General features: G+C 43.0%; 2 protein-coding genes across 12 annotated transcripts in view; both read right to left on the minus strand.

Annotated features, from left to right (window-relative positions):
• LOC115163621 (eukaryotic translation initiation factor 4 gamma 1) overlaps window positions 1-4,032 on the minus strand; it is an 80,988-nt gene extending 76,956 nt beyond the window's left edge. For 8 of the 10 annotated variants that reach the window (XM_029715656.1, XM_029715655.1, XM_029715652.1 and 5 more), the window contains exon 1: window positions 1,891-1,976. The gene's annotated coding sequence lies outside the window, so the exon portion shown is untranslated. Of the gene's footprint in view, window positions 1-1,890; window positions 1,977-3,639; window positions 3,762-3,974 lie in introns of those variants that run through there. The other 2 variants (XM_029715649.1, XM_029715650.1) reach the window with 2 other exon arrangements.
• A 514-nt stretch (window positions 4,033-4,546) lies between these two features.
• Window positions 4,547-23,713, minus strand: part of LOC115163623 (26S proteasome non-ATPase regulatory subunit 2) — a 30,155-nt gene continuing 10,988 nt past the window's right edge. Inside the window, exons 8-20 of one of the 2 annotated variants that reach the window (XM_029715661.1) lie at window positions 23,051-23,111; window positions 22,801-22,947; window positions 10,087-10,193; window positions 9,810-9,937; window positions 8,145-8,232; window positions 7,764-8,028; window positions 7,476-7,621; window positions 7,174-7,257; window positions 6,830-6,998; window positions 6,436-6,530; window positions 6,202-6,328; window positions 5,745-5,863; window positions 4,547-5,444 (exon numbers count right to left, since the gene is read on the minus strand). In XM_029715661.1, the coding sequence (XP_029571521.1) occupies window positions 5,262-5,444; window positions 5,745-5,863; window positions 6,202-6,328; window positions 6,436-6,530; window positions 6,830-6,998; window positions 7,174-7,257; window positions 7,476-7,621; window positions 7,764-8,028; window positions 8,145-8,232; window positions 9,810-9,937; window positions 10,087-10,193; window positions 22,801-22,947; window positions 23,051-23,111 (1,719 nt within the window). In that variant the 3' untranslated portion in view covers window positions 4,547-5,261. The remainder of the gene's footprint in view (window positions 5,445-5,744; window positions 5,864-6,201; window positions 6,329-6,435; window positions 6,531-6,829; window positions 6,999-7,173; window positions 7,258-7,475; window positions 7,622-7,763; window positions 8,029-8,144; window positions 8,233-9,809; window positions 9,938-10,086; window positions 10,194-22,800; window positions 22,948-23,050; window positions 23,112-23,713) is intronic. The other variant, XM_029715662.1, reaches the window with a different exon arrangement.

A 23,713-nucleotide genomic window follows, 5' to 3' on the forward strand; every position in this document is an offset into this window, starting at 1 on the left:
CCTTGATTTGCGTAGACTGTGTAGAGCCTTTTGGAGGGTCTCCCTGTGCTCACCCTGACACACTCAAACTGACAGCAAGACAGCTAATGAAAAACTGATTCACCCTGAGGGGAAGAGACCTATGTTTTGGGCCACACCCTATAGCTGAGGCCTAAAACGGTTCCCTCGGGAAGGAGAAGGGAGCACTTCACAGACATGAAGGATTCAGTTGAGTTCCCTGATGAGCAAACAGCCATGACCATATATCTCAATCACTTATTCCAGCAGCATTAACTGTGTGCATACTAAATAAACTCAGTATGCATCCTACTCCCGCAGCAATAGAGCTGCAGCGCAGAACTGACCAGGCAGGATAGCCCAAGGGAGAAGGGGTTGAAGGGAGGGGGATGTGTGAAACCCAGCCGAGACCACACCCACCAGTTCCAGTCATCCAGCTGGCCTGACAGGCAGCAGAGGGGGATGAATGTGTATGTGTGGGGCGGGGACGGTCATGTTCAACCACCAATGCAACAGAGACCGATGCATAACCCCAACATGGACCCCATGACCTAGTGTGGGTGGGAGCAGAGGCCTAAGACCCAGGCTGTCGCCATAAAGCAGAAAAGGTGTGTGTGTACCTATGTACTAGTGGATAATTTTAGGTGTTAGTCCGTGTGAATGATAGTATCATGGGAAGCTTACACAATGTTTGTTATGCAGTCTCAACCCCCAAGAGTGCTGTAGGGAATGACTAAACACTGGCATCTACATGTCATGTTCGTAATGTTTGAATTACCAGCCTCTGATTCTCAGACATTGTTCACATATAACTTACCCTACCCTTAAAAGCACTGTACTGCCTGGATGGCCATGCACAAACACACTAGATGTGATGACCTCTGAAATGTCTGTTCAACTCTAAAGCTAGGTAACTCTTTGAACAGTACCAGCCAGGTCAATGGGCCGATGGCAGTGCCATACACGCGTAGTTACTGCCAAATAATGTTTATATGTAACCCACAGCTTAATATAACAAGCCTTACGGGGGACATCAGGGGCCAATTGTTTCAAAAGTATTGTGGTGTGTCATGGCCTAAAAAAATTAAGATTACCTCATTCCAATCACTACCCATCTGCCAGATCCCATCCCAGTGAGCATTTCAAATTGAAATGTGATAAAGAACAACTTTACATCTGTTGGACAGAATTGAATGACAGTGGCCTCTGTATATAGATTTGTATGCATGTATGATCAACAACGTTCAGAACATTGCAGGTGAGTGACCTCATTCCCTACACCAGGGCTTCCTAACCCTTTTCACCCAGGACCAGACAGGTTCTAGTCAGTGACGGTACACTTGGCAAGCAACATCAGTTATTTGTTATTATCATCACAATTCCACCACAATTGTTATTATTTACAATGACTAATTCAATATGAGAGCCAAAGCTATTTAGAGAAAGGCATTTGGTAGAGGACTAATTAATAATGGGGTAAATCTGGGATCATGGCTCGCCTGTTTCCTCAAGGCTCACGAGCTGGCGCTGAAGCGGCATCCATTTTGAGCCGAGGTTCTCAGCCAAGTTCACGTGTCGGTAATAGCCGTATATCAGTAATCGCTTCTCTAATGCAGATGTTACTACAACAGAAAGACATCTTGCCAGACACCCCTGCGGACAGAATAGCTGAGCAGTCAAACAAGGCATTTGAGCTAATGCCAAATGTATTATTCCCTACGCTACATTAGCATTAGAAGCCATACACCGGTCATTCTTCAGTCACGCAAAACATACATAGCTACAAATTCAAGAGAAAACAAACAAGGCAGACCTCAAGACTGTTACACAATAAACACAGTAATATTGCTAGCTACGGGCATGCAGTCTACGGATAGTGGATAACTTTCAAACCCTCAGTTCTGACAAGCTCCGGTAACGTGAGACGATAAGGCGTGTAGGATTGCTTTGCTGTGCGGCGCCATGTTGCTCCAACAGCTTTTTCAGTCGTCACTAGTTACCACAGCCACAAAGTCATAAACCCCGCCCAGTTCTACAATTTACCCTAACCACACTGCTAACATGTTTTATTTTATTTAACTACGCAAATCAGTTAAGAACAAATTCCTATTTACATTGACGGCCTACTAAGGAACAGTGGGTTAACTGCCTTGTTCAGGGACAGATCGAAAGATTTTTAATCTGTCAGCTTGGGGATTCGATTCAACAACCTTTCAGTTACTGGGCCAATGCTCTAACCACTAGACTACCTGCCGACCCGATATTATGCCTAACCTTAAATTATGAACAAAAAGCTAACATTTTTGATTTTTTTACGATATAACCAATTCAGACTTTGAGGCTGTGCTAACTAGTGGCAACCATTTTTCCCCCCAAACCCACTTTGGATTTACCACGTGGGTGAATCTCCGGCTTTAGCGCGCGCAGCAAGTGTGGCACAATGCGCACACACAGCAGCCGGCTTCTTGTTCTCTATTCTATTCTCTTATCAGTTTTGATTTTCAAATTTGCCAACATTTATAGCAACCATAAACGGACAATTCTCAATCTGCATATAATTATATGCAGGCTAGCAAGCATGTAGCTGAGGCACGCTCAACTCCGTTCTCTTACATCGATGTGGATCTATAAGAAAACTGAGTTTAGCATTCAGCTAACAAGCAAGGGGTCCCCCAAATACCGAAAAGATGGCAACTGCCACCCGGAAACTGATCAGCATCTATACCATTTCAAACGCAGGGTAGCATCCTTGATACGCTGTGTCATTCTCTGAACATGAACATTACGCATGGGATCCAAGGATAAACGAACTTGCCAATGTGGATCCAACCACATTGTCCATGCATCAGCAATATGTATTATCAGTAAACGGAGATCCCACAATATATCCCTCTGTCAAATTACAAACGCCACAGTTAAATGCCTTGTGGTTAGAGCGTTTGGCCAGTCACCGAAAGGTTGCTGGATCGAATCCCCAAGCTGACAAGGTAAATATATGTCGTTCTGCCCCTGAACAAGGCAGTAAACCCACTGTTCCCCGATAGGCCGTAATTGTAAATAAGAATGTGTTCTTAACTGACTTGCCTAGTTAAATAAAACGTAAAAATGAATATGCCGCGTTCAAAACAGCTGGGAACTCTGAAATCTCCGACTTCAGTGCATTCAAGACAACTGGACATTCGGGATAACAACGACCACCAACTGGATAAATCGTTTTGAATGTCGATTATCATTTGACCTCGTTTTCCCCCCGAATTCCCAGTTGTCTTGGAAGCACCACATAACCACAGTGTTAACTAGTTACAACACAGACGTGCAGGCAGGGAAGGCGACAAAATGATGCCTCCTCGACCAACTAACTACCGGTACTTCAACTATAACATTACCACCCTTACGAAACAAGATAGCAGAGTGCAGTATGCTGCAAATACTGCGTCCAAAATAACAGTCGACTGCAGTTACTGCAATCTTTTTTTGTAATGAACGATTGGGTTCAATATCCATTTCTCAAGAATAAAGTAAAGAACAGACATGTCATAAAAGTTGCTACCGAAAACAAACAATTATTCACCACAAACCGAGCAAATTATGTGACAGTTTCTCATAACGTTAGCGCTAGCTGCATAGTAGAAAAATGCTTACCATTAATTAGCTATAAACGTTTAGAATAGTATTAGCTAGCTAATAAAGGGAATCAAATTGATGATTTTCGGTCTGTCAATCTCCTGCCTTCGTCAATTCTCTTTCGTAGGCTAATGTTTATCACCTCGTAGGAAGGGTGTCCTATCTCTTTTTGGGGTGGGGGTTGGTTGGGCTAACAGGAAAAATCAGTCTGGGAGTGGAGACACAGCTCGAGCCCCCATATCGATCTAATGGGTTTATTTTCAATTTTAAAAGCGAGGATGAATGCGGATCGTCAATTTGTTTCTCACACAATTCTGATTTAGCAGAGTATAGATGGAAATCATAACATTTACCTTTCTCTCCTTCAGTCCGCAGTCGGACGAAATGGGCGGTCCCGGAAGCCGGTAGCCAAATTCCGGTTTAATCACAGTCATGTGACAGGGAAGCCGGTTTTGATTGTAGCTACTACCCGTTTTAGTTGAAACGTCGAACTGCTAAACCACACACTAATGTGCAGCACAATATTCGTGTAATATTAAAACGAATTCATACACACACAATAAAACACTCATCACTAGCGGCTAGATGGTTGCTTTTGCTCGCATGGCCAGATTGATGTCTGATGTCAGTGTGCAGTCTGAAAAGTTTATTAAGATATGTAAAGCGTATCACTGTTTAATATGCATTTACTTTCCTTAAATGTGTATTTCAAAATGTTCAATACATACCATTGTCTGCAACATCCAGCAAGTTAGTATTCAGAACCTCTGCTGCAGTGAGTGTTCATGACCAATCTCACCTCAGTACCTCTCCACTGCTCAGTTTCATAATTAGCCATCCAGATCTGCCAGCTGTGTTATGAAATGTATCTTTCAGAAACTTGTCCCTCAGGTATAACAGACAAATTACAGACAATTCCACCAAATGGATCTGAAACTTTTATTTTAACCTTTTACAGTACTGTAACAAAACCAACAAAACTGAATGATGAAGAGGACACATTTTCCATGCTCTAATTACAAAAAGGAGGTTGTCATGGGTGGGAAAGAGAAACCGGTTGTAGTATTGATGTGGACTGAGCTTATGTTGTTCATCACTAGGGCTGCATTTACACAGGCAGCCCAATTCTGATATTTTTTTTCTCAATAAATTGGTCTTTTGACCAATCAGACCTGCTCTGAAAATGATCTGATTGGTCAAAAGACCAATTAGTGGGAGAAAATGTAAATTGGGATGCCTGTGAAAATGTAGCTTTGGAGGCTGAATGAGAAGCAGGAGAGGCTGAACACAGTTCCCTTCTGACAGCTGACCATAGATCAGTTATATTTGTGGAGCCTAAAAGAGCTGGTTTAAAACATTTGAGGAACTTATCCTAGATCAGAACAAAGAGGAATCCAATCTAAATAGTGTGAATGAGGGGACAGTTTCCACTCCCTGCGCCAGTCAGTTTGACCACCCAGAACACAACCATATATTTTCAGAGGCTGTTGACAAGAGATAGAGGGGTAGACCTTCCTGGCTCTTTTCAGACATGGAATAAAGTAGTAAAATACAAGGTCTAAAAGAGTCAGGGAGGGCTACCAATGAGAGACCGGTAGGGAGAGTAGCGTGGGTACCAGGGGAGGACAATAGGGCACAATCTAGGCATCGTAGTTGGGGTTCTTGCGGAGGATGACAAAGCCCTCCAGGATGGGGGTGACGGGGAGATACTCCTCTGTGGCCAGCTCTGCCCTCTCTCCATGGGCCAGGAGCACCGGCGTGGTGTGGGTCTGGAAACCTGTGATGGCTTTGGGCTTACCGGCCTGGCCAACCACATCCACCGCCTATGGAACAATTACATTACATGAACCATGAGGTCGAGTCCACTCAACCATCTTATGGCATTACATCCTAATCTTGAGAGTAAAAGGCACTTGCACATCTACACATTACTTTGCATTAGAGATGTTCAACCATAGTTAAAAAATAAAAAAGAATCTCCAGCACATTTTACTTGCAAAGCATCGCGTCATATCGTGCTGACATTTCGGCCTTCATCACACCATCTAGGCTACATTGCATTTTAAATATGAAGCTAATCACCCAGGCTCTTATTAAGAGCATAGCGTGAGCAGCAGGCTTACCTGTCCCACCCTGACTGACACGGGCAGCGGTCTCAGCTCCTCGTCGAAGGTGACCAGCATACGGGGCTGCATGGCAGCCACCAGGCCGTAGAGGACGTAGTGAGACTTCCCCAGGATAACTGGAGCACACACAGGAAACAGCAGGGGGCGATGTCAACACAAACAGCCAAATACTCAGACCAAAGTTAAGACATTCAGCAGACTTACTACCTGACATAAAACAAGGATAATGAAACAAGCTGGGCAAGGGCCAATGGCATTCAGGAGTTGAACAAATGCTAATTGTTTTCTATGTGGAATTTTCCAGCCATACATTGAAATTCAGTTCACTTCCTCAAATGACTCAACAGAAATCAACTTCACCCCAACCCTAAACATAAGGACGTGGAAAAAGAGACGGTAGGGAGAGGCAAATAAAAGGAATGGTGAAGGTAGATTAATGAGGAAAAGGACTCACTGTTCTTGACGTCGAGGAAGGAGACGAGGACAGTGAGTAGTCCTGCCACAGCCACCTGACTCATCAGCTGCCTGTCACTGTGGTACGGACACAGCGTCAATGTCCCTTTACCCAGGTGAGTCAGACCCTGTGGACATAGCACAGAGCAAGGGTTAGGAGACAGACACATACTCTCCCCCTCTCTCTAAACACACAGGTTAGAGTGCCAGAGCGGCACCTCTTTTTGCTACCCACCTGTGCCAGTCGGACCATGAAGAGGTTGTTGGGGTCTTTGGCATGGTACTGAGCCAGCTGTCTCAGCATGGCAGCCAGGCGGGCATTGTTTGTTCCTGCGGACAGAGAGATGGAGCCGTGAGTCAGTGAGTTCTCATGGCAACCATCCACAACTCGAGAGACAGTCAGTGGAGAAGGTCTCATACTTTGATGTCATCTGGCACAGTGAATTCAGTTATATGGTATGTTATTTCTTATTCAAGGATGAGGAATAATTACAGCGGAACATTGTGATAACTTAGTGAGGCAAATCAATATAACGTCTCAATATAATAATGAAGCCACTGACTGATTGGGTTCCAGACAGTAGGCACACAATAGAGCCCATTGGCCAGTAATGCCAGGGCCCACTCACCGCTGCCCACCATGCCCATGGCAAAGATGGAGTTGTGGGAAACCTCTGGGTCAGCATCGTGGGAGAACTTGCTGAGTGTGTCCAGGATGTTGAGGCGAGGATTCGACACGGAGATCAGGGCCAAGGCCAGAGGCACCGCACGCCTCAGAGTAGGCTCTCCATACCGCAACTAGGAGAGTGAGTGAGGTGAAAGAAGGAAGGCAAGACAACGGAGAGAGAGAGAGAGAGAGAAAAACAGACGTGGGATGGTTGGATCGAGTGAAAGACAGGCTAAATCAACCCCAAACATATCCTCAAAATGTGTTAAAGCCAAATGGAATTAACAGGTCAGAGGTTAGACTGACCAGGTGCCCAAATGCCCGTAGTGCCATCTCTGAGCCAATCTCTTCTCCCATGGCAATGAGTGCAATACCCAGGACAGCCACACCCTGGGAGGGGGAAGCAGAGAGCAAATGAGTTCAATATCAAATCTTAATTCAAACAACTCAGACTATATTTTGTCACTTTGCGCCTTGCTCAAGGCCACCAACACATTTTTCACCTAGTCTGCTCTGGGATTCAAACCAGTGACCTTTTGGGTTACTGGCCCAACGCCCTTAAATGTTAGGCTACCTGACACCCCTTTATTAACAAAAGCCTGGCATACCTGGTGGGAGCCCATGTCAGCGGCACTCTCTTTCTTGTCTTTGTCCTTCTTATCCTTCTTGTCTTTTTCCTCCTCCTTTTCCTTGGCTTCATAGTGCTCACTGCAGATGTGGAGAAGCTGCTGCACCTTCAGTACGTTACCAGAACCTGGCATGGCGAGAAACAGAGAAATATAGGAAAGACATTTCTTGTAAATCTCAATGAGATCACCAGTATAAATAAATTATATTTAAATCAAATAAAAAAACAAAAACAATTGGAGACAAAATGGAGCTATGATGACACTGACCTGCATAAGCACAGACATCCACCAGTGTGTTGGCGAAGCTGCGGAAGGGCTCAGGCACCACCTGCAGTGCTGCCAGGGTGGTCTCAATGGCCTCCCCTTTACCCAGGTGGTTGAGGCCCAGGCCCAGGGGCAGCCAGCGGGCGTATGTGTCTTTCAGCTCCAGCTCACTCTTCTCCATGATGGTCTGGACAATGGTGGAGGTGACATCACCGTTACACGAGCCCACGGCGATCATACCGCATGCCAGTGCCGTCACACCTGCCACCTGAGTGTGTGTGACAAGACACGTAACATGGGACAGTGAGCTGGGTTTAATGAGTGTGGATGTGTACTTGACTTAAACCCAGACAAACTTTGGAACTACACACACACGCCCCGTACCTCCATGCTGGACTTGGAGTCTACCATGACAGGCAGCAGCAGAGAGAGGACATCCTCACGGTTCGAGCCAGCGTACGCCAGGCCCAGGCTGAAGATAAGAGGGGAAAGGTCAGGGGGACAAACCCTATAAAAAACAAGTACTTTTAACAGGCAGAGATTATACAGTGCTAAGAAAAGGACTAAACAGACCTCAACAAAAGGTCTTTAACCTGTCTGGGCTAGGGGGCAGTATTTTCACTTTTGGATAAAAAGCGTGCCCAGAGTAAACGGCCTAATACTCCGGCCCAGAGTCAAATATTTGCAAATTAGTAGTAGATTTGGATAGAAAACACTAAAGTTTCCAAAACTGTTTGAATGATGTCTGAGTATAACAGAACTCATATGGCAGGCAAAAACCTGAGAAAAATACAACCAGGAAATGAAAATCTGGTGCCTGTAGTTTTTTCAAGTCCTTGCCTTTCTGACACACAGCGAGTTAAGGTTCATTTTGCACTTCCTAAGGCTTCCACTAGATGTCAACAGTCTTTAGAAAGTTGTTTGAGGCTTTTGCGGTAAACACAGACCGAACAAGAAGGCTGGGAAGTTGGTGACTCAGAAAATCACATCAGTTCATTGCACGTGTTCACGTGAGAAGGGGCCTGTGTTCCAAAACGTTTTTCAAGACATAGCAATGGTCCGGTTGGAATATTATTGACGTTTGAAGTTAAAATGGCCCTAAAGATTGATGCTATACAACGTTTGACATGTTTGAACGAACATAAATATAACTTTTTTTGACTTTGTGGTGACATTTCCTCGCGCGTCCTACATTTTGAGTAGCTTACTGAACGCGCAAACAACATGGAGTTATTTGGACATAAATTATGAACTTTATCGAACAAAACTATTTATTGTGGACCTATTTATGCATTTAGATGACTCCAAAATGGCAGGTATCTGTAATTACCTGATGTTTTTTTCTGAGCGCAATACTCAGATTATTACAAAGTGTGCTTTCCCAGTAAAGTTATTTTGAAATCTGTCAATGCGGTTGCACTCAGGAGATGTTAATCTAGAATTCTTTGAATAACAGTTTAATATTTTATCAACGTTTATAATGAGTATTTTAGTAAATTGTTGTGCTGATCCACCGGAGGTTTTGGGGGAAATACATTTTTTGAACGTCACGCGCCAATGGAAAATGTTTTTTTTTTGTTGATATAAATATGAACTTGATAGACAATACATGCATTTTTTGTTCTAACAATGTCCTAGGGGTGTCATCTGATGAAGATTGTCAAAGGTTAGTGCATAATTTTAGCTGGTTTTCTGCTTTTGGTGGCGCTTGTCCTTGCATTGAAAATGGCTGTGTGTAATTTTTTGTCTATGTACTGTCCTAACATCATCTAACTTTATGCTTTCGCCGTAAAGACTTTTTGAAATCGGACAACGTGGTTGGAATAAGGAGATGTTTATCTATAAAATGGTGTAAAATAGTTGTATGTTTGAGAAATTTTAATTATGACATTTTGTAGTTTTGAATTTGGCGCTCTGATTTTTCACTGGCTGTTGAATAGTGTGCACGGTGGGTGGGACGCTAGCGTTAAAGTTAATGTGTAAGAGGTGACAGGCAGTAGCAGCTAGGGGCTGATTTGGGACCGAACACCCATTTCCTTCTCTCCTTACCCGAAGATGGCTCCAATCCGCATGACGTTGCTGTTGTGGAGGACGTAGTCTGACAGCAGAGCCAGGGCCGGGTCACACTCGTTCCTAACCCCAGAATTCACTATGCCACAAGCCAGGAGGGCCCCCGACTACAGGGAGAAAGCGGAGGGAAGAGAAAGAGAGGGGGAGACATATCTACATTAATAGCATTTGTAAGGCTTTTCTGGATGCTGTGAAGGTTGTGGTAAGGAGGTTTTAATGCAGGGTGTTTGGTAAGAGGGTGAGTGTGTGCGCGGACCTTTATGTAGTCCTCTGAGGAGTAGAGGTATTTGTCTATCTGTGTCAGACCACCGTCCACATCCCACAGCAGGATCATCCCCAGAGAGGCTGCAGCACTCAGCATACCTGGAGAGAAACACAGAATTAGCATCAACATTTACACAAAAGCAATATGTTATTAAAATACAATTATATTCATCACATGCGCCGAATACAACAGGTGTAGACCTTACAGTGAAATGCTTACCGTAAATTCCGGACTATAAGCCGCAACTTTTTTCCCAGGCTTTGAACCTCGCGGCTTAAACAATGACGCGGCTAATATATGGATTTTTCACACTTTCAATTTTTTATTCTCGAAAAAAACATTCTGTGACATGCTCAGTTTTTTGGCGGCATGAAGCATTCATTAGACCACTGAAATTGCCGAACGGGTTAAGGTCAAACAAATTTTTTGTTTACTGTTTAGATTAAATCGAGCGCTCTCAAACTTCCCATCATTCTGATTATGGTAGTCATTTTGTCACCCTCATCATGGCAAAGACACGGAGAAATGCATATGATGCAGCTTTCAAGTTGAAGGCGATTGATCTGGCTGTTGGAAAAGGAAATTAGAGCTGCTGCACGGGAGCTTGGTCTTAATGAGTCGATAAGACGTTGGAAACAGCAGCGTGAGGAATTGACTCAGTGCAAAAAGACAACTAAAGCTTACTGCAAATTGCTTATTTTTTGTTACAAGCCGTGTTTCGTTAAAGCATATTTATTTTTGTTACAAGCCGTGTTTCGTTAAAGCCTATTTATTTTTGTTACAAGCCTTGTTTCGTTAAAGCCTGTGTAAAGTTAATTTGTTTCAATGTACCGGTAGGCACCTGCGGCTTATAGACATGTGCGGTTTATTTATGTTCAAAATAATCATTTGTAAAAAATTCAGTGGGTGTGGCTTATATTCAGGTGCGCTTAATAGACCGGAAATTACGAGCCCCAAACCAACAATCCAGTTTAAAAAAAAATACAGATAAGAATAAGAAATAAAAGTAACAAGTAATTAAAGAGCAACAGCAAAATAACAATTGCCAGACTATATACAGGGGGGTTAATAAATATAAATATATATAAATAAAGGTAGAGTTATTAAAGCGACTATGCATAGATAATAACAACAGAGTAGCAGCGGTGTAGAAGAGGGGGGACAATGCAAATAGTCTGGGTAGCCATTTGATTAGGTGTTATGGCTTGGGGTAGAAGCCTCTTTGAATTTGACTTGACGCTCCGGTATTGCTTGCCATGCGGTAGTAGAGAGAACAGTCTAGGACTAGGGTGACTGGAGTCTGACAATTTTTAGGTCCTTCCTCTGACACCACCTGGTATAGAGGTCCTGGATGGCAGAAAGCTTGCCACCGGTGATGTACTGGGCCGTACACACTACCCTCTGTAGTGCCTTGCGGTTGGAGACAGAGCAGTTGCCATACCAGGCAGTGATGCAACCAGTCAGGATGCTCTCGATGTTGCAGCTGTAGAACCTTTTGAGGATCTGAGGACCCATGCCAAATCTTTTCAGTCTCCTGAGGGGGAATGGGTTTGTTGTTGATCACAGCTATGTCTCTGACCTCCTCCCTATAGGCTGTCTCATCGTTGTCTGTGATCAACCACTGTTGTGTCATCGGCAAACTTAATGATGGTGATGGAGTCGTGCCTGGCCGTGCAGTCGTGGGTGAACAGGGAGTACAGGAGGGAGCTGAGCACACACCCCTGAGGGGCCCCTGTGTTGAGGATCAGCGTGTCGATATGTTGTTACCTACCCTTACCACCTGGGGGTGGCCCGTCAGGAAGTCCAGGATCCAGTTGCAGAGGGAGGGGCTTAGTCCCAGGGTCCTTAGCTTATTGATGAGCTTTGAGGGCACTATGGAGCTTAACACTGAACTGTAGTCAATGAACAGCATTCTCACATAGGTGTTCCTTTAGTCCAAGTGGGAAAGGGCAGTGTGGAATGAAAGAAAGATTGCATCATCTGTGGATTTGTTGGGGCGATATGCAAATTGGAGTGGGTCTAGGGTTTCTGGGATAATGGTGTTGATGTGAGCCATGACCAGCCTTTCAAAGCACTTCATGGCTAAAGATGTGAGTGCTACGGGTCGGTAGTCATTTAGGCAGGTTACCTTAGTGTTCTTGGGTACAGGCACTACGGTGGTTTGCTTAAAACATGTTGGTATTACAGACTTCGACAGGGAGATGTTGAAAATGTCGGTGAAGACACTTGCCAGTTGGTCAGTGCATGCTCACAGTACACATCCTGGTAATCCCTCTGGTCCTGCGGCCTTGTGAATTTTGACCTGTTTAAAGGTCTTACATCGGCTGTGGAGAGCGTGAGCACACAGTCTTCCGGAACAGCTGGTGCTGTCATGCATGTTTCAGTGTTATTTGCCTCGAAGCGAACATAGAAGTAGTTTAGCTCATCCGGTAGACTCGTGTCACTGGGCAGGTCTCGGCGGTGCTTCCCTTTGTAGTCTAAAATGGTTTGCAAGCCCTGCCACATCTAACAAGTGTCAGAGCCAGTGTAGTACGACTCGATCTTAGTCCTGTATTGATGCTTTGCCTCTTTGATGGTTCGTCGGAGGGCATTGCGGGATTTCTTATAAGTGTCGATGTTGCCTGTAATCCATGGCTTCTGGTTGGGGTATGTACATACGGTCACTGTGGGGACGACTGGTTGGGGTATGCACATACGGTCACTGTGGGGACGACTGGTTGGGGTATGCACATACGGTCACTGTGGGGACGACTGGTTGGGGTATGCACATACAGTCACTGTGGGGACGACTGGTTGGGGTATGCACATACGGTCACTGTGGGGACGACGTCATCAATGCACTTATTGATGAAGCCAATAACTGATGTGGTGTACTCCTCAATGCCATTGGAGGAATCCCAGAACATACTCCAGTCTGTGCTAGCAAAACAGTCCTGTAGCTTAGCATCTGCTTCAAATGACCACTTTTTTTATTGATCTAGTCACTGGTGCTTCCTGCTTTCATTTTAGCTTGTAAGCAGGAATCGGGACGATAAAATTATGGTCAGATTAGACAAATGGAGGGCGAGCTTTGTATGCGTCTCTGTGTGTGGAGTAAAGGTGGTTCAGAGTTTTTTTCCCTCTGGCTGCACAATTAACATGCTGATATAAATTTGGTATAACGGATTTAAGTTTCTCTGCATTAAAGTCCCCGGCAACTAGGAGCGCCGCCTCTGGGTGAGCATTTTCCTTTTTGCTTATGGCGGAATACAGCTCCTTCAATACTGTCTTAGCGCCAGCCTCTGACTGAGGTGGTATGTAAACAGCTACGAAAAATACAGATACTCTAGGTAGATAGAGTATCTCATGATAAACTGTAGATCACACTACCTCAGGCGAGCAGTAGTTCGAGACTTCCTTAGATATCATGCACCAGCTGTTATTTACAAAAATACATAGTCTGCCGCCCCTCGTCTTACCAGACCCCGCTGTTCTATCCTGCTGTTGCAGTGTATAACCAACCAGCTGTATGTTAATAGTGTCGTCGTTCAGCCACGACTCCATGAAGCATAAGTTATTCGTTTTGAAGGTCCCGTTGAGGTTTAATCTCCTGCGTAGGTCATCTATTTTATTGTCCAAAGATTGCACGTTTGCTAGTAGAATGGAAGGAAGTGGGGGTTTATTCGATCGCCTACGAATTCTCAGAAGGCAGCCCGCTCTCCAGCCCCCTTTTCTCCGCCTCCTCTATACGCAAATCACGGGGATCTGGGCCTGTTCCCGAGAAAGCAGTATATTGTTTGCGGCGGGCTCATCACACTCGTTAAAGGAAAAAAATGATTCTGCCAGTCCGTGGTCAGTAAATCACAGTCCTATGTACAAAGTTAAAAAAAAAAATGTTAAACAACACAAATAAAAAATAATAAAAAAACAATTGGTTGGGAGCACGTAAAACTTCCTTCTCCGGCTCCATTTTCACAATCCTCATGCTTGCAATTAAGGATTAGCAATTAAGGTGATACAGTGCCTTGCGAAAGTACTCACTCCCCTTGGCATTTTTCCTATTTTGTTGCCTTACAACCTGGAATGAAAATTGATTTTTGGGGGGGTTTGTATCATTTGATTTACACAACATGCCTACCACTTTGAAGATGCAAAATATTTTTTCTTGTGAAACAAACAAGAAATAACACAAAAAAACAGAAAACTTAAGCATGCATAACTATTCACCCCCCCCCCAAAGTCAATACTTTGTAGAGCCACCTTTTGCAGCAATTACAGCTGCAAGTCTCTTGGGGTATGTCTCTATAAGCTTGGCACATCTAGCCACTGGGATTTTTGCCCATTCTTCAAGGAAAAACTGCTCCAGCTCCTTCAAATTGGATGGGTTCCGCTGGTGTACAGCAATCTTTAAGTCATACCACAGATTCTCAACTGGATTGAGGTCTGGGCTTTGACTAGGCCATTCCAAGACATTTAAAATGTTACCCCTTAAACCTCTTAGGGATAGGGGGCAGTATTTTCACGGCTGGATGAAAAACGTACCCAAATTAAACTGCCTCCTACTCGGGCCCAGGAGGTAGGATATGCATATTATTAATAGATTTGGATAGAAAACACTGAAGTTTCTAAAACTGTTTGAATGATGTCTGAGTATAACAGAACTCATATGACAGGCAAAAACATGAAAAATCCAACCAGGAAGTGGAAAATCTGAGGATTTAGTTTTTTCAAGTGATTGCCTTGACTGTATACAGTGACTATGGGTTCATTTTGCACTTCCTAAAGCTTCCACTAGATGTCAACAGTCTTTAGAACGGTGTTTGAAGATTATATGGTGAATTTGATGGGAATAACAGCCAAAGGAAGTAGGTGTCCCATTATAAGGCATGGGCTCAGTCACGCGCAAGGACTTAGGAGTGAATATGAACTCAGCTCGCTCCCAAAGAGAATGGATAGGTCCGGTTGTAATTTTATTGAAGATATGTTAAAAACAACCTAAAGATTGATTCTATACATCGTTTGACATGTTTCTACAAACTGTAGTATAACTTTGACTTTTCATCTGGACTAAGTAAGCATGCGCGTTGTGGATTTGGATAGTGAACCTAACGCGCGAACAAAATGATGTATTTGGACATAAATATGAACTTTATCGAACATTTATTGTGGAGCTGGGGTTCCTGGGAGTGCCTTCTGATGACGATAATCAAAGGTAAGTGAATATTTATAATGTAATTTCTTAAATGTTATTGACTCCAAGATGGCGGGTTTCTGTTTGCTAGTTGTTGGTGTCTTCTGGGCTGTACTCAGATTATTGCAAATTGTGCTTTCGCCGTGAACCTTTTTTGAAATCTGACAAAGCGGCTACATTTAGGAGAAGTGTATCTATAATTCTGTGCATAACACTTCTATATTGATCAAAGTTTATGATGAGTATTTCTGTAATATGTATGCTCATTGTGCTCATTCACCGGATGGTTTGGAGCCAAACATTTCTGAACATTACGCGCCAATGTAAAATGTTTCTTTTGGATATAAATATGAGCAAAACATACATGTATTTATCGAGCAAAACATACATGTATTGTGTAACATTAAGTCCTATGAGTGCCATCTGATGAAGATCAAAGGTTAGTGAATATTTTAGCTGTATTTCTGGTATTTGTGATGCATCTAGTTGCTTGGAAAATGGCTGTGTGGCTTTTCTTGTTTATGTGGTGTCCTAACATAATCTAATGTTTTGCTTTCGCCGTACAGCCTTTTTGAAATCGGACAATGTGGTTAGATTAAGGAGAATCTTATCTTTAAAATGGTGTATAATACTTGTATGTGTGAGAAATTTTAATTATGAGATTTTTGCTGTTTTGAATTTGGCGCTCTGATTTTCACTGACTGTTGTCAAATCAATCCCGCTAACGGGATTCGCGTGTTAAGGGGTCACTAATAGGTTAACCTGTTATGGATAGGGGGCAGTATTTTCACGGCTGGATAAAAAACGTACCCGATTTAATCTGATTATTACTCCTGCCCAGAAACTAGAATATGCATATAATTATTAGCTTTGGATAGAAAACACTCCAAAGTTTCTAAAACGGTTTGAATGGTGTCTGTGAGTATAACAGAACTCATTTGGCAGGCCAAAACATGAGAAGATTCTGTTCAGGAAGTACCCTGTCTGACCATTTCTTCCCCTTCTTGATTCTCTCTATCCATTACAAAGGATCTCTGCTGTTACGTGACACTTCCTACGGCTTCCATGGGCCCTCAGAGCCCGGGAAAAAGCTGAATGACGTAATTCAAAGCCCTGGCTGAAACACACGAGCGCTTTTGCTAAGTGGTCTATCAGAGGACAAAGGGCTTCGGCGCGTGTCCGAGTCGACCCCGTGATTTATTTTCTTTCGGCTGTTTACCTAATTGCAGATTCCCGGTCGGAATATTATCGCTTTTTTACGAGAAAAATGGCATAAAAATTGATTTTAAACAGCGGTTGACATGCTTCGAAGTACGGTAATGAAATATTTAGAAATCTTTTGTCACGAAATGCGCACGACCCTTATTTACCATTCGGATAGTGTCTAGAACGCACGAACAAAACGTCGCTGATGGAACATAACTATGGATTATTTTGGACCAAACCTACATTTGTTATTGAAGTAGAAGTCCTGGGAGTGCATTCTGACGAAGAACATCAAAGGTAATCAAATTTTTCTAATAGAATATCTGATTTTGGTGAGTGCTAAACTTGGTGGGTGTCTAAATAGCTAGCCCTGTGATGCCGGGCTATCTACTGAGAATATTGTAAAATGTGCTTTCACCGAAAAGCTATTTTAAAAATCGGACATATCGAGTGCAAAGAGGAGTTCTGTATCTATAATTCTTATGTTTTTTGTGAACGTTTATCGTGAGTAATTTAGTAAATTCACCGGAGGTTTGCGGGGTGTATGCTAGTTCTGAACGTCACATGCTAATGTAAAAAAGCTGTTTTTTGATATAAATACGAACTTGATTGAACAAAACATGCATGCATTGTATAACATAATGTCCTAGGGTTGTCATCTGATGAAGATCACCAAAGGTTAGTGCTGCATTTAGCTGTCTTCTGGGTTTTTGTGACATTATATGCTAGCTTGAAAAATGGGTGTCTGATTATTTCTGGCTGGGTACTCTGCTGACATAATCTAATGTTTTGCTTTCGCTGTAAAGCCTTTTTGAAATCGGACAGTGTGGTTAGATTCACGAGAGTCTTGGTCTTTAAAACGCTGTAAAATAGTCATATGTTTGAAAAATTGAAGTTTTCGGATTTTAGAGGAATTTGTATTTCGCGCCACGCCCATCATTGGATAATGGAGCAGGTGTTCCGCTAGCGGAACATCTAGATGTAAGAGGTTTTAACTTGTTAATCCAGCCAAGGTGTCAGATTTCAAAAAGGCTTTACGGCGAAAGCAAACCATGTGATTATCTGAGAACAGAGTCCAGCACACAAACGCATAAGAATCATTTTCAACCAGGGAGTTGGACACGAAAGTCAGAAATAGCGATATAATATATGCCTTACCTTTGAAGATCTTCTGTTGGCACTCCAAAATATCCCAGTTACATTATAAAAATTGTCCTTTTGTTCGATAAAGTCCTTTTTTATCTCCATAAAAACTCAGTTTAGCTGGCATGCTTCAGTCAATAATCCACTCGGTTTCCCTCCTTCAAAATGAATCCCAAACGTTACCAATAAACTTATCCAAACAAGTCAATCAACGTTTATAATCAATCCTTAGTTACCCTAATACGCAAATAAATAATACAATTTAAGACGGAAAATCGTTATTGTCTTTACCGGAGATAAACAAAAAGAACGTGCTCTCGGCCATGCGCTTGGAAACACTACAGCCAAAATGGGAGCCACTAGAAAAACTACAACTTCTCCCTAATTTTTCCAAAAACCAGCCTGAATCTCTTTCTAAAGACTGTTGACATCTAGTGGAAGCCCTAGGAACTGCAATCGGGGACGATTTCACCCTATTATAAAAGTGCCAGGCATTGAAATCAGTGGTATGCTGAATTTTTTTTTATGGTTTGTCCTCTGTGTTTCGCCTGCCATTTCAGTTATAGTCACAGACATTATTTTAACGATTTTAGAAAAATTAGTGTTTTCTATCCAATTCTACCAATTATATGCATATCCTAGCTTCCGGGCCTGAGTAGCAGGCAGTTTACTTTGGGAAAACTTTTCATCCGGATGTCAAAATACCACCCCCTATCCCAAAGAAGTTAATACCCTCCTTGCTTGGCCCGTGAGTTTTGGTGGGCGGCCCTCTTTTGGCAGGTTTGTTGTGGTGCCATATTCATATAATGGATTTAAAATGGTGCTCCGTGGGATGTTCAAAGTTTTTTTTTTTTTTTTTTTAAATAACCCAACCCTGATCTGTACTTCTTCACAACTGTGTCCCTGACCTGTTTGGAGAGCTCCTTGGTCTTCATGGTGGCGTTGCAGATGGAGGTCGACCGATTATGATTTTTCAACGCCGATACCGATTATTGGAGGACCAAAAAAGCCGAAACCGATTAATCGTCCGATTTTATTTATTTGTAATAATGACAATTACAACAATACTGAATGAACACTTATTTTAACTTAATATAATACATCAATAAAATCTATTTAGCCTCAAATAAATAATGAAACATGTTCAATTTGGTTTAAATAATGCAAAAACAAAGTGTTGGAGAAGAAAGTAAAAGTGCAATATGTGCCATGTAAGAAAGCTAACGTTTAAGTTCCTTGCTCAAAACATGGGAACATATGAAAGCTGGTGGTTCCTTTTAACATGAGTCTTCAATATTCCCAGGTAAGAAGTTTTAGGTTGTAGTTATTATAGGAATTATAGGACTATTTCTCTCTATACGATTTGTATTTCATATACCTTCGACTATTGGATGTTCTTATAGGCACTTTAGTATTGCCAGTGTAACAGTATAGCTTCCGTCCCTCTCCTCGCTCCTACCTGGGCTCGAACCAGGAACACATCGACAACAGCCACCCTCGAAGCAACGTTACCCATGCAGAGCAAGTGGAACAACTACTCCAAGTCTCAGAGCGAGTGACGTTTGAAACATTATTAGCGCGCACCCCGCTAACTAGCTAGCCATTTCACATCGGTTACACCAGCCTAATCTTGTGAGTTGATAGGCTTGAAGGGGTGGGTATAATTTGTGGAACGTTCCAACAGGAATCTGTTTCAAAAAACGTAAATTAAAAGGTTGCCAACCAACAACGCATACAAAGTAGCAACGCTTACAAACCTAGCTAACTATCTGCCGAATAGGCATCAACTCACCACATAGCTTATTCTTAATGTTTGTCCATAGGCAACCAGAGTGAGGACAGACCTTTTTCGGAATAAACGTGACGAGTGAAAAACACAATGAAATAGACCACTCCCTACCCGGTATCTTATTCTGCCGCTACACAACTTTGTATGCGTTGTTTTTTGGCAACCTTGTTATTTACGAAGTTTTTGGAATAGATTCCTGTTGGAACATTCCACAAATTATACTCACCCGGCTTGAAGTCATAAACAGCGCAATGCTTGAAGCACAGCGAAGAGCTGCTGGCAAAACGCACGAAAGTGCTGTTTGAATGAAGGCTTACGAGCCTGCTGGTGCCTACCACCGCTCAGTCAGACTGCTCTATCAAAAATCAAATTATAGACTTAATTATAATATAATAAACACACAGAAATACGAGCCTTAGGTCATTAATATGGTCGAATCCGGAAACTATCATCTCAGAAACAAAAGTTTACTCTTTCAGTGAAATACGGAACCGTTCCCTATATTATCTAATGGGTGGCATCCCTAAGTCTAAATATTCCTGTTACATTGCACAACCTTCAATGTTATGTCATGATTACGTAAAATTCTGGCAAATTAGTTCGCAACGAGCCAGGCGGCCCAAACTGTTGCACATACCCTGACTCTGCGTGCAATGAACGCTAGAGATGTGACACAATTTCATGTTAGCAGGCAATATTAACAAAATATGCAGGTTTAAAAATATATACTTGTGTATTGATTTTAAAGAAAGGCATTGATGTTTATGGTTAGGTACATTGGTGCAACGACAGTGCTTTTTTCGCAAATGCGCTTGTTAAATCAACACCCGTTTGTCGAAGTAGGCTGTGATTCGATGAGAAATTAACAGGCACCACATCGATTATATGCAACGCAGGACACGTTAGATAAACTAGTAATATCATCAACCATGTGTAGTTAACAAGTGATTATGTTAAGATTGATCGTTTTTTATAAAGATAAGTTTAATGCTAGCTAGCAACTTACCTGGGCTTCTTGCTGCCCTCGCGTAACAGGTAGTCAGCCTACCATGCAGGCTCCTCGTGGAGTGCAATGTAAGGCAGGTGGTTAGAGCGTTGGACTAGTAACCGAAGGTTGCAAAAACGAATCCCCCCTGAACAAGGCAGTTAACCCCCGTTCCTAGGCCGTCATTGAAAATAAGAATGTGTTCTTTATCTGACTTGCCTAGTTAAATGTGTAAAAAAAAAATAGAATAAAACATTTATTAAGCTTTTTTTTTAAAAAATAAAATAGGCGGCCAAAAATACCGATAGTTATGAAAACTTGAAATCGGCCCTAATTAAATCGGTCGACCTCTAGTTGCAGACTCTGGGGTCTTTTAGATGTATATATACAGGGAGGGAAAAAAGTATTTGATCCCCTGCTAATTTTGTACGTTTGCCCACTGACAAAGAAATGATCAGTCTATAATTTTAATGGTAGGTTTATTTGAACAGTGAAAGACAGAATAACAACAAAAAAATCCAGAAAAACGCCTGGTAAAAATGTTATAAAATGATTTGCATTTTAATGAGGGAAATAAGTATTTGACCCCTCTGCAAAACATGACTTAGTACTTGGTGGCAAAACCCTTGTTGGCAATCACAGAGGTCAGACGTTTCTTGTAGTTGGCCACCAGGTTTACACACATCTCAGGAGGGATTTTGTCCCACTCCTCTTTGCAGATCTTCTCAAAGTCATTAAGGTTTCGAGGCTGACGTTTGGCAACTCGAACCTTCAGCTCCCTCCACAGATTTTCTATGGGATTAAGGTCTGGAGACTGGCTAGGCCACTCCAGGACCTTAATGTGCTCCTTTGTTGCCTTGGCCGTGTGTTTTGGGTCATTGTCATGCTGGAATACCCATCCACAACTCATTTTCAATGCCCTGGCTGAGGGAAGGAGGTTCTCACCCATGATTTGACGGTACATGGCCCCGTCCATTGTCCCTTTGATGCGGTGAAGTTGTCCTGTCCCCTTAGCAGAAAAACACCCCCAAAGCATAATGTTTCCACCTCCATGTTTGACGGTGGTGATGGTGTTCTTGGGGTCATAGGCAGCATTCCTCCTCCTCCAAACACGGCGAGTTGAGTTGATGCCAAAGAGCTCCATTTTCTCATCTGACCACAACACTTTCACCCAGTTGTCCTCTGAATCATTCAGATGTTCATTGGCAAACTTCAGACGGGCATGTACATGTGCTTTCTTGAGCAGGGGGACCTTGCGGTCCCTGCAGGATTTCAGTCCTTCACGGCGTAGTGTGTTACCAATTGTTTTCTTGGTGACTATAGTCCCAGCTGCCTTGAGATCATTGACAAGATCCTCCCGTGTAGTTCTGGGCTGATTCCTCACCGTTCTCATGATCATTGCAACTCCACGAGGTGAGATCTTGCATGGAGCCCCAGGCTGAGGGAGATTGACAGTTCTTTTGTGTTTCTTCCATTTGCGAATAATCGCACCAACTGTTGTCACCTTCTCACCAAGCTGCTTGGCGATGGTCTTGTACCCCATTCCAGCCTTGTGTAGGTCTACAATCTTGTCCCTGACATCCTTGGAGAGCTCTTTGGTCTTGGCCATGGTGGAGAGTTTGGATTGCTTCTGTGGACAGGTGTCTTTTATACAGGTAACAAACTGAGATTAGGAGCACTCCCCTTAATAGTGTGCTCCTAATCTCAGCTCGTTACCTGTATAAAAGACACCTGGGAGCCAGAAATCTTTCTGATTGAGAGGGGGTCAAATACTTATTTCCCTCATTAAAATGCAAATCAATTTATAACATTTTTGGCATGCGTTTTTCTGGATTTTTTTGTTGTTATTCTGTCTCTCACTGTTCAAATAAACCTACCATTAAAATTATAGACTGACCATTTCTTTGTCAGTGGGAAAACGTACAAAATCAGCAGGGGATCAAATACTTTTTTCCTTCACTGTACTGAGATCATGTGACACTTAGTTAAATAAAGTCCACCTGTGTGCAATGTAACTATGTGACTTCTGAAGGTAATTGGTGGCACCAGATCTTATATAGGGGCCTCATAGCAAAGGGGGTGAATACATATGCACGCACCACTTCACCAATTTGGACTATTTTGTGTATGTCCATTACATGAAATCCAAATAAAAATCGATTTAAATTACAGGTTTTAATGCAACAAAATAGGAAAAACGCCAAGAGGGGTGAATACTTTTGGCAAGGCACTGTACATTAAGTTGCTGCTAAGAATCCTAGATTCATGAGACTAATACTCACTGTCGAACTACAAAACATGAAAGATTTTCAGTCAAGCCCTAAAAAAATGTGAACCATGAGCCCTATTTGAAGAAAGGGATGTGAGGCTGTGTGTGTGTGGGGGGGGGGGGGGGGGGGGGGGGGTTCTCACCATGATCTTTGTTTTTGTACAGCCATTTGTTGCCATCATCTGTGAGCAGCTTGTCCTGTCCGAACCCTGCGTTGACGAAGCCGTTGACAAACGAGGATGCCAGGTTCATACGAGCAGAGTCCACCTGGGAACCACTTCCTCCAAACCCTGACAGACAGAAGATGGCGTGATGAGAGGGAGGATGAGGAAAGGAGTGTGATATAACATGACCAGGACAATTAGTGTGCTGCTGTAGTGAAGGACAACTCACTGTTGTTCTCTAGGTGGGTTTTGTAGATGTCATCTGGGACTTTGGGTTCCATGATGTCCAACTGTAAAGAAAGGGAACAGTGTGTTATTGGCTCGCTTCATCTCTTTCACAAACTGGTTTATTCACGAGACCAGCCAGCCGTTCATTATCCTCCAGCCTCATCTCTTCTCACACTCTATGCACCATTATTCTTCCACCCTGACCCCTACCCCACTCTTTCACTCTCCTCTTAGTACCTTCTTCAAGCCTCCTCCATTTCCCCCTCTCAACAATATCAAATGGAGCACAGTCCTGACTCATCTCTACACGTCAAATTCCTCTCTCCTTGGCCCTACTCTAAACACCTTCTCCCCCTCTCCAACATACACTCAGTCCCCACTGTCAGTCACACTCCATCCACTGACATGAACAGTGACCCACTCATTAGTCCTGCTCCTATTGGATATAAAAGAGTGACGTCAACGTACCAACATTGCAGCCAGGAATACGACTTTCCCGAAGTGGATCCTCTGTTTGGACCACCACCCAGGACAATGGATCTAATCCCAGAAGCCGACCAAAAACAACAGCGCCGCAGAAGGGGCAGACGGAGCGGCCTCCTGGTCAAGCTCCGTAGACGTGCACATCGCCCACCACTCTCGAGTATACTACTCGCCAATGTCC

This window comes from Salmo trutta, chromosome 26, assembly GCF_901001165.1.
Source record: "Salmo trutta chromosome 26, fSalTru1.1, whole genome shotgun sequence".
Classification (NCBI taxonomy): Eukaryota; Metazoa; Chordata; class Actinopteri; order Salmoniformes; family Salmonidae; genus Salmo; species Salmo trutta.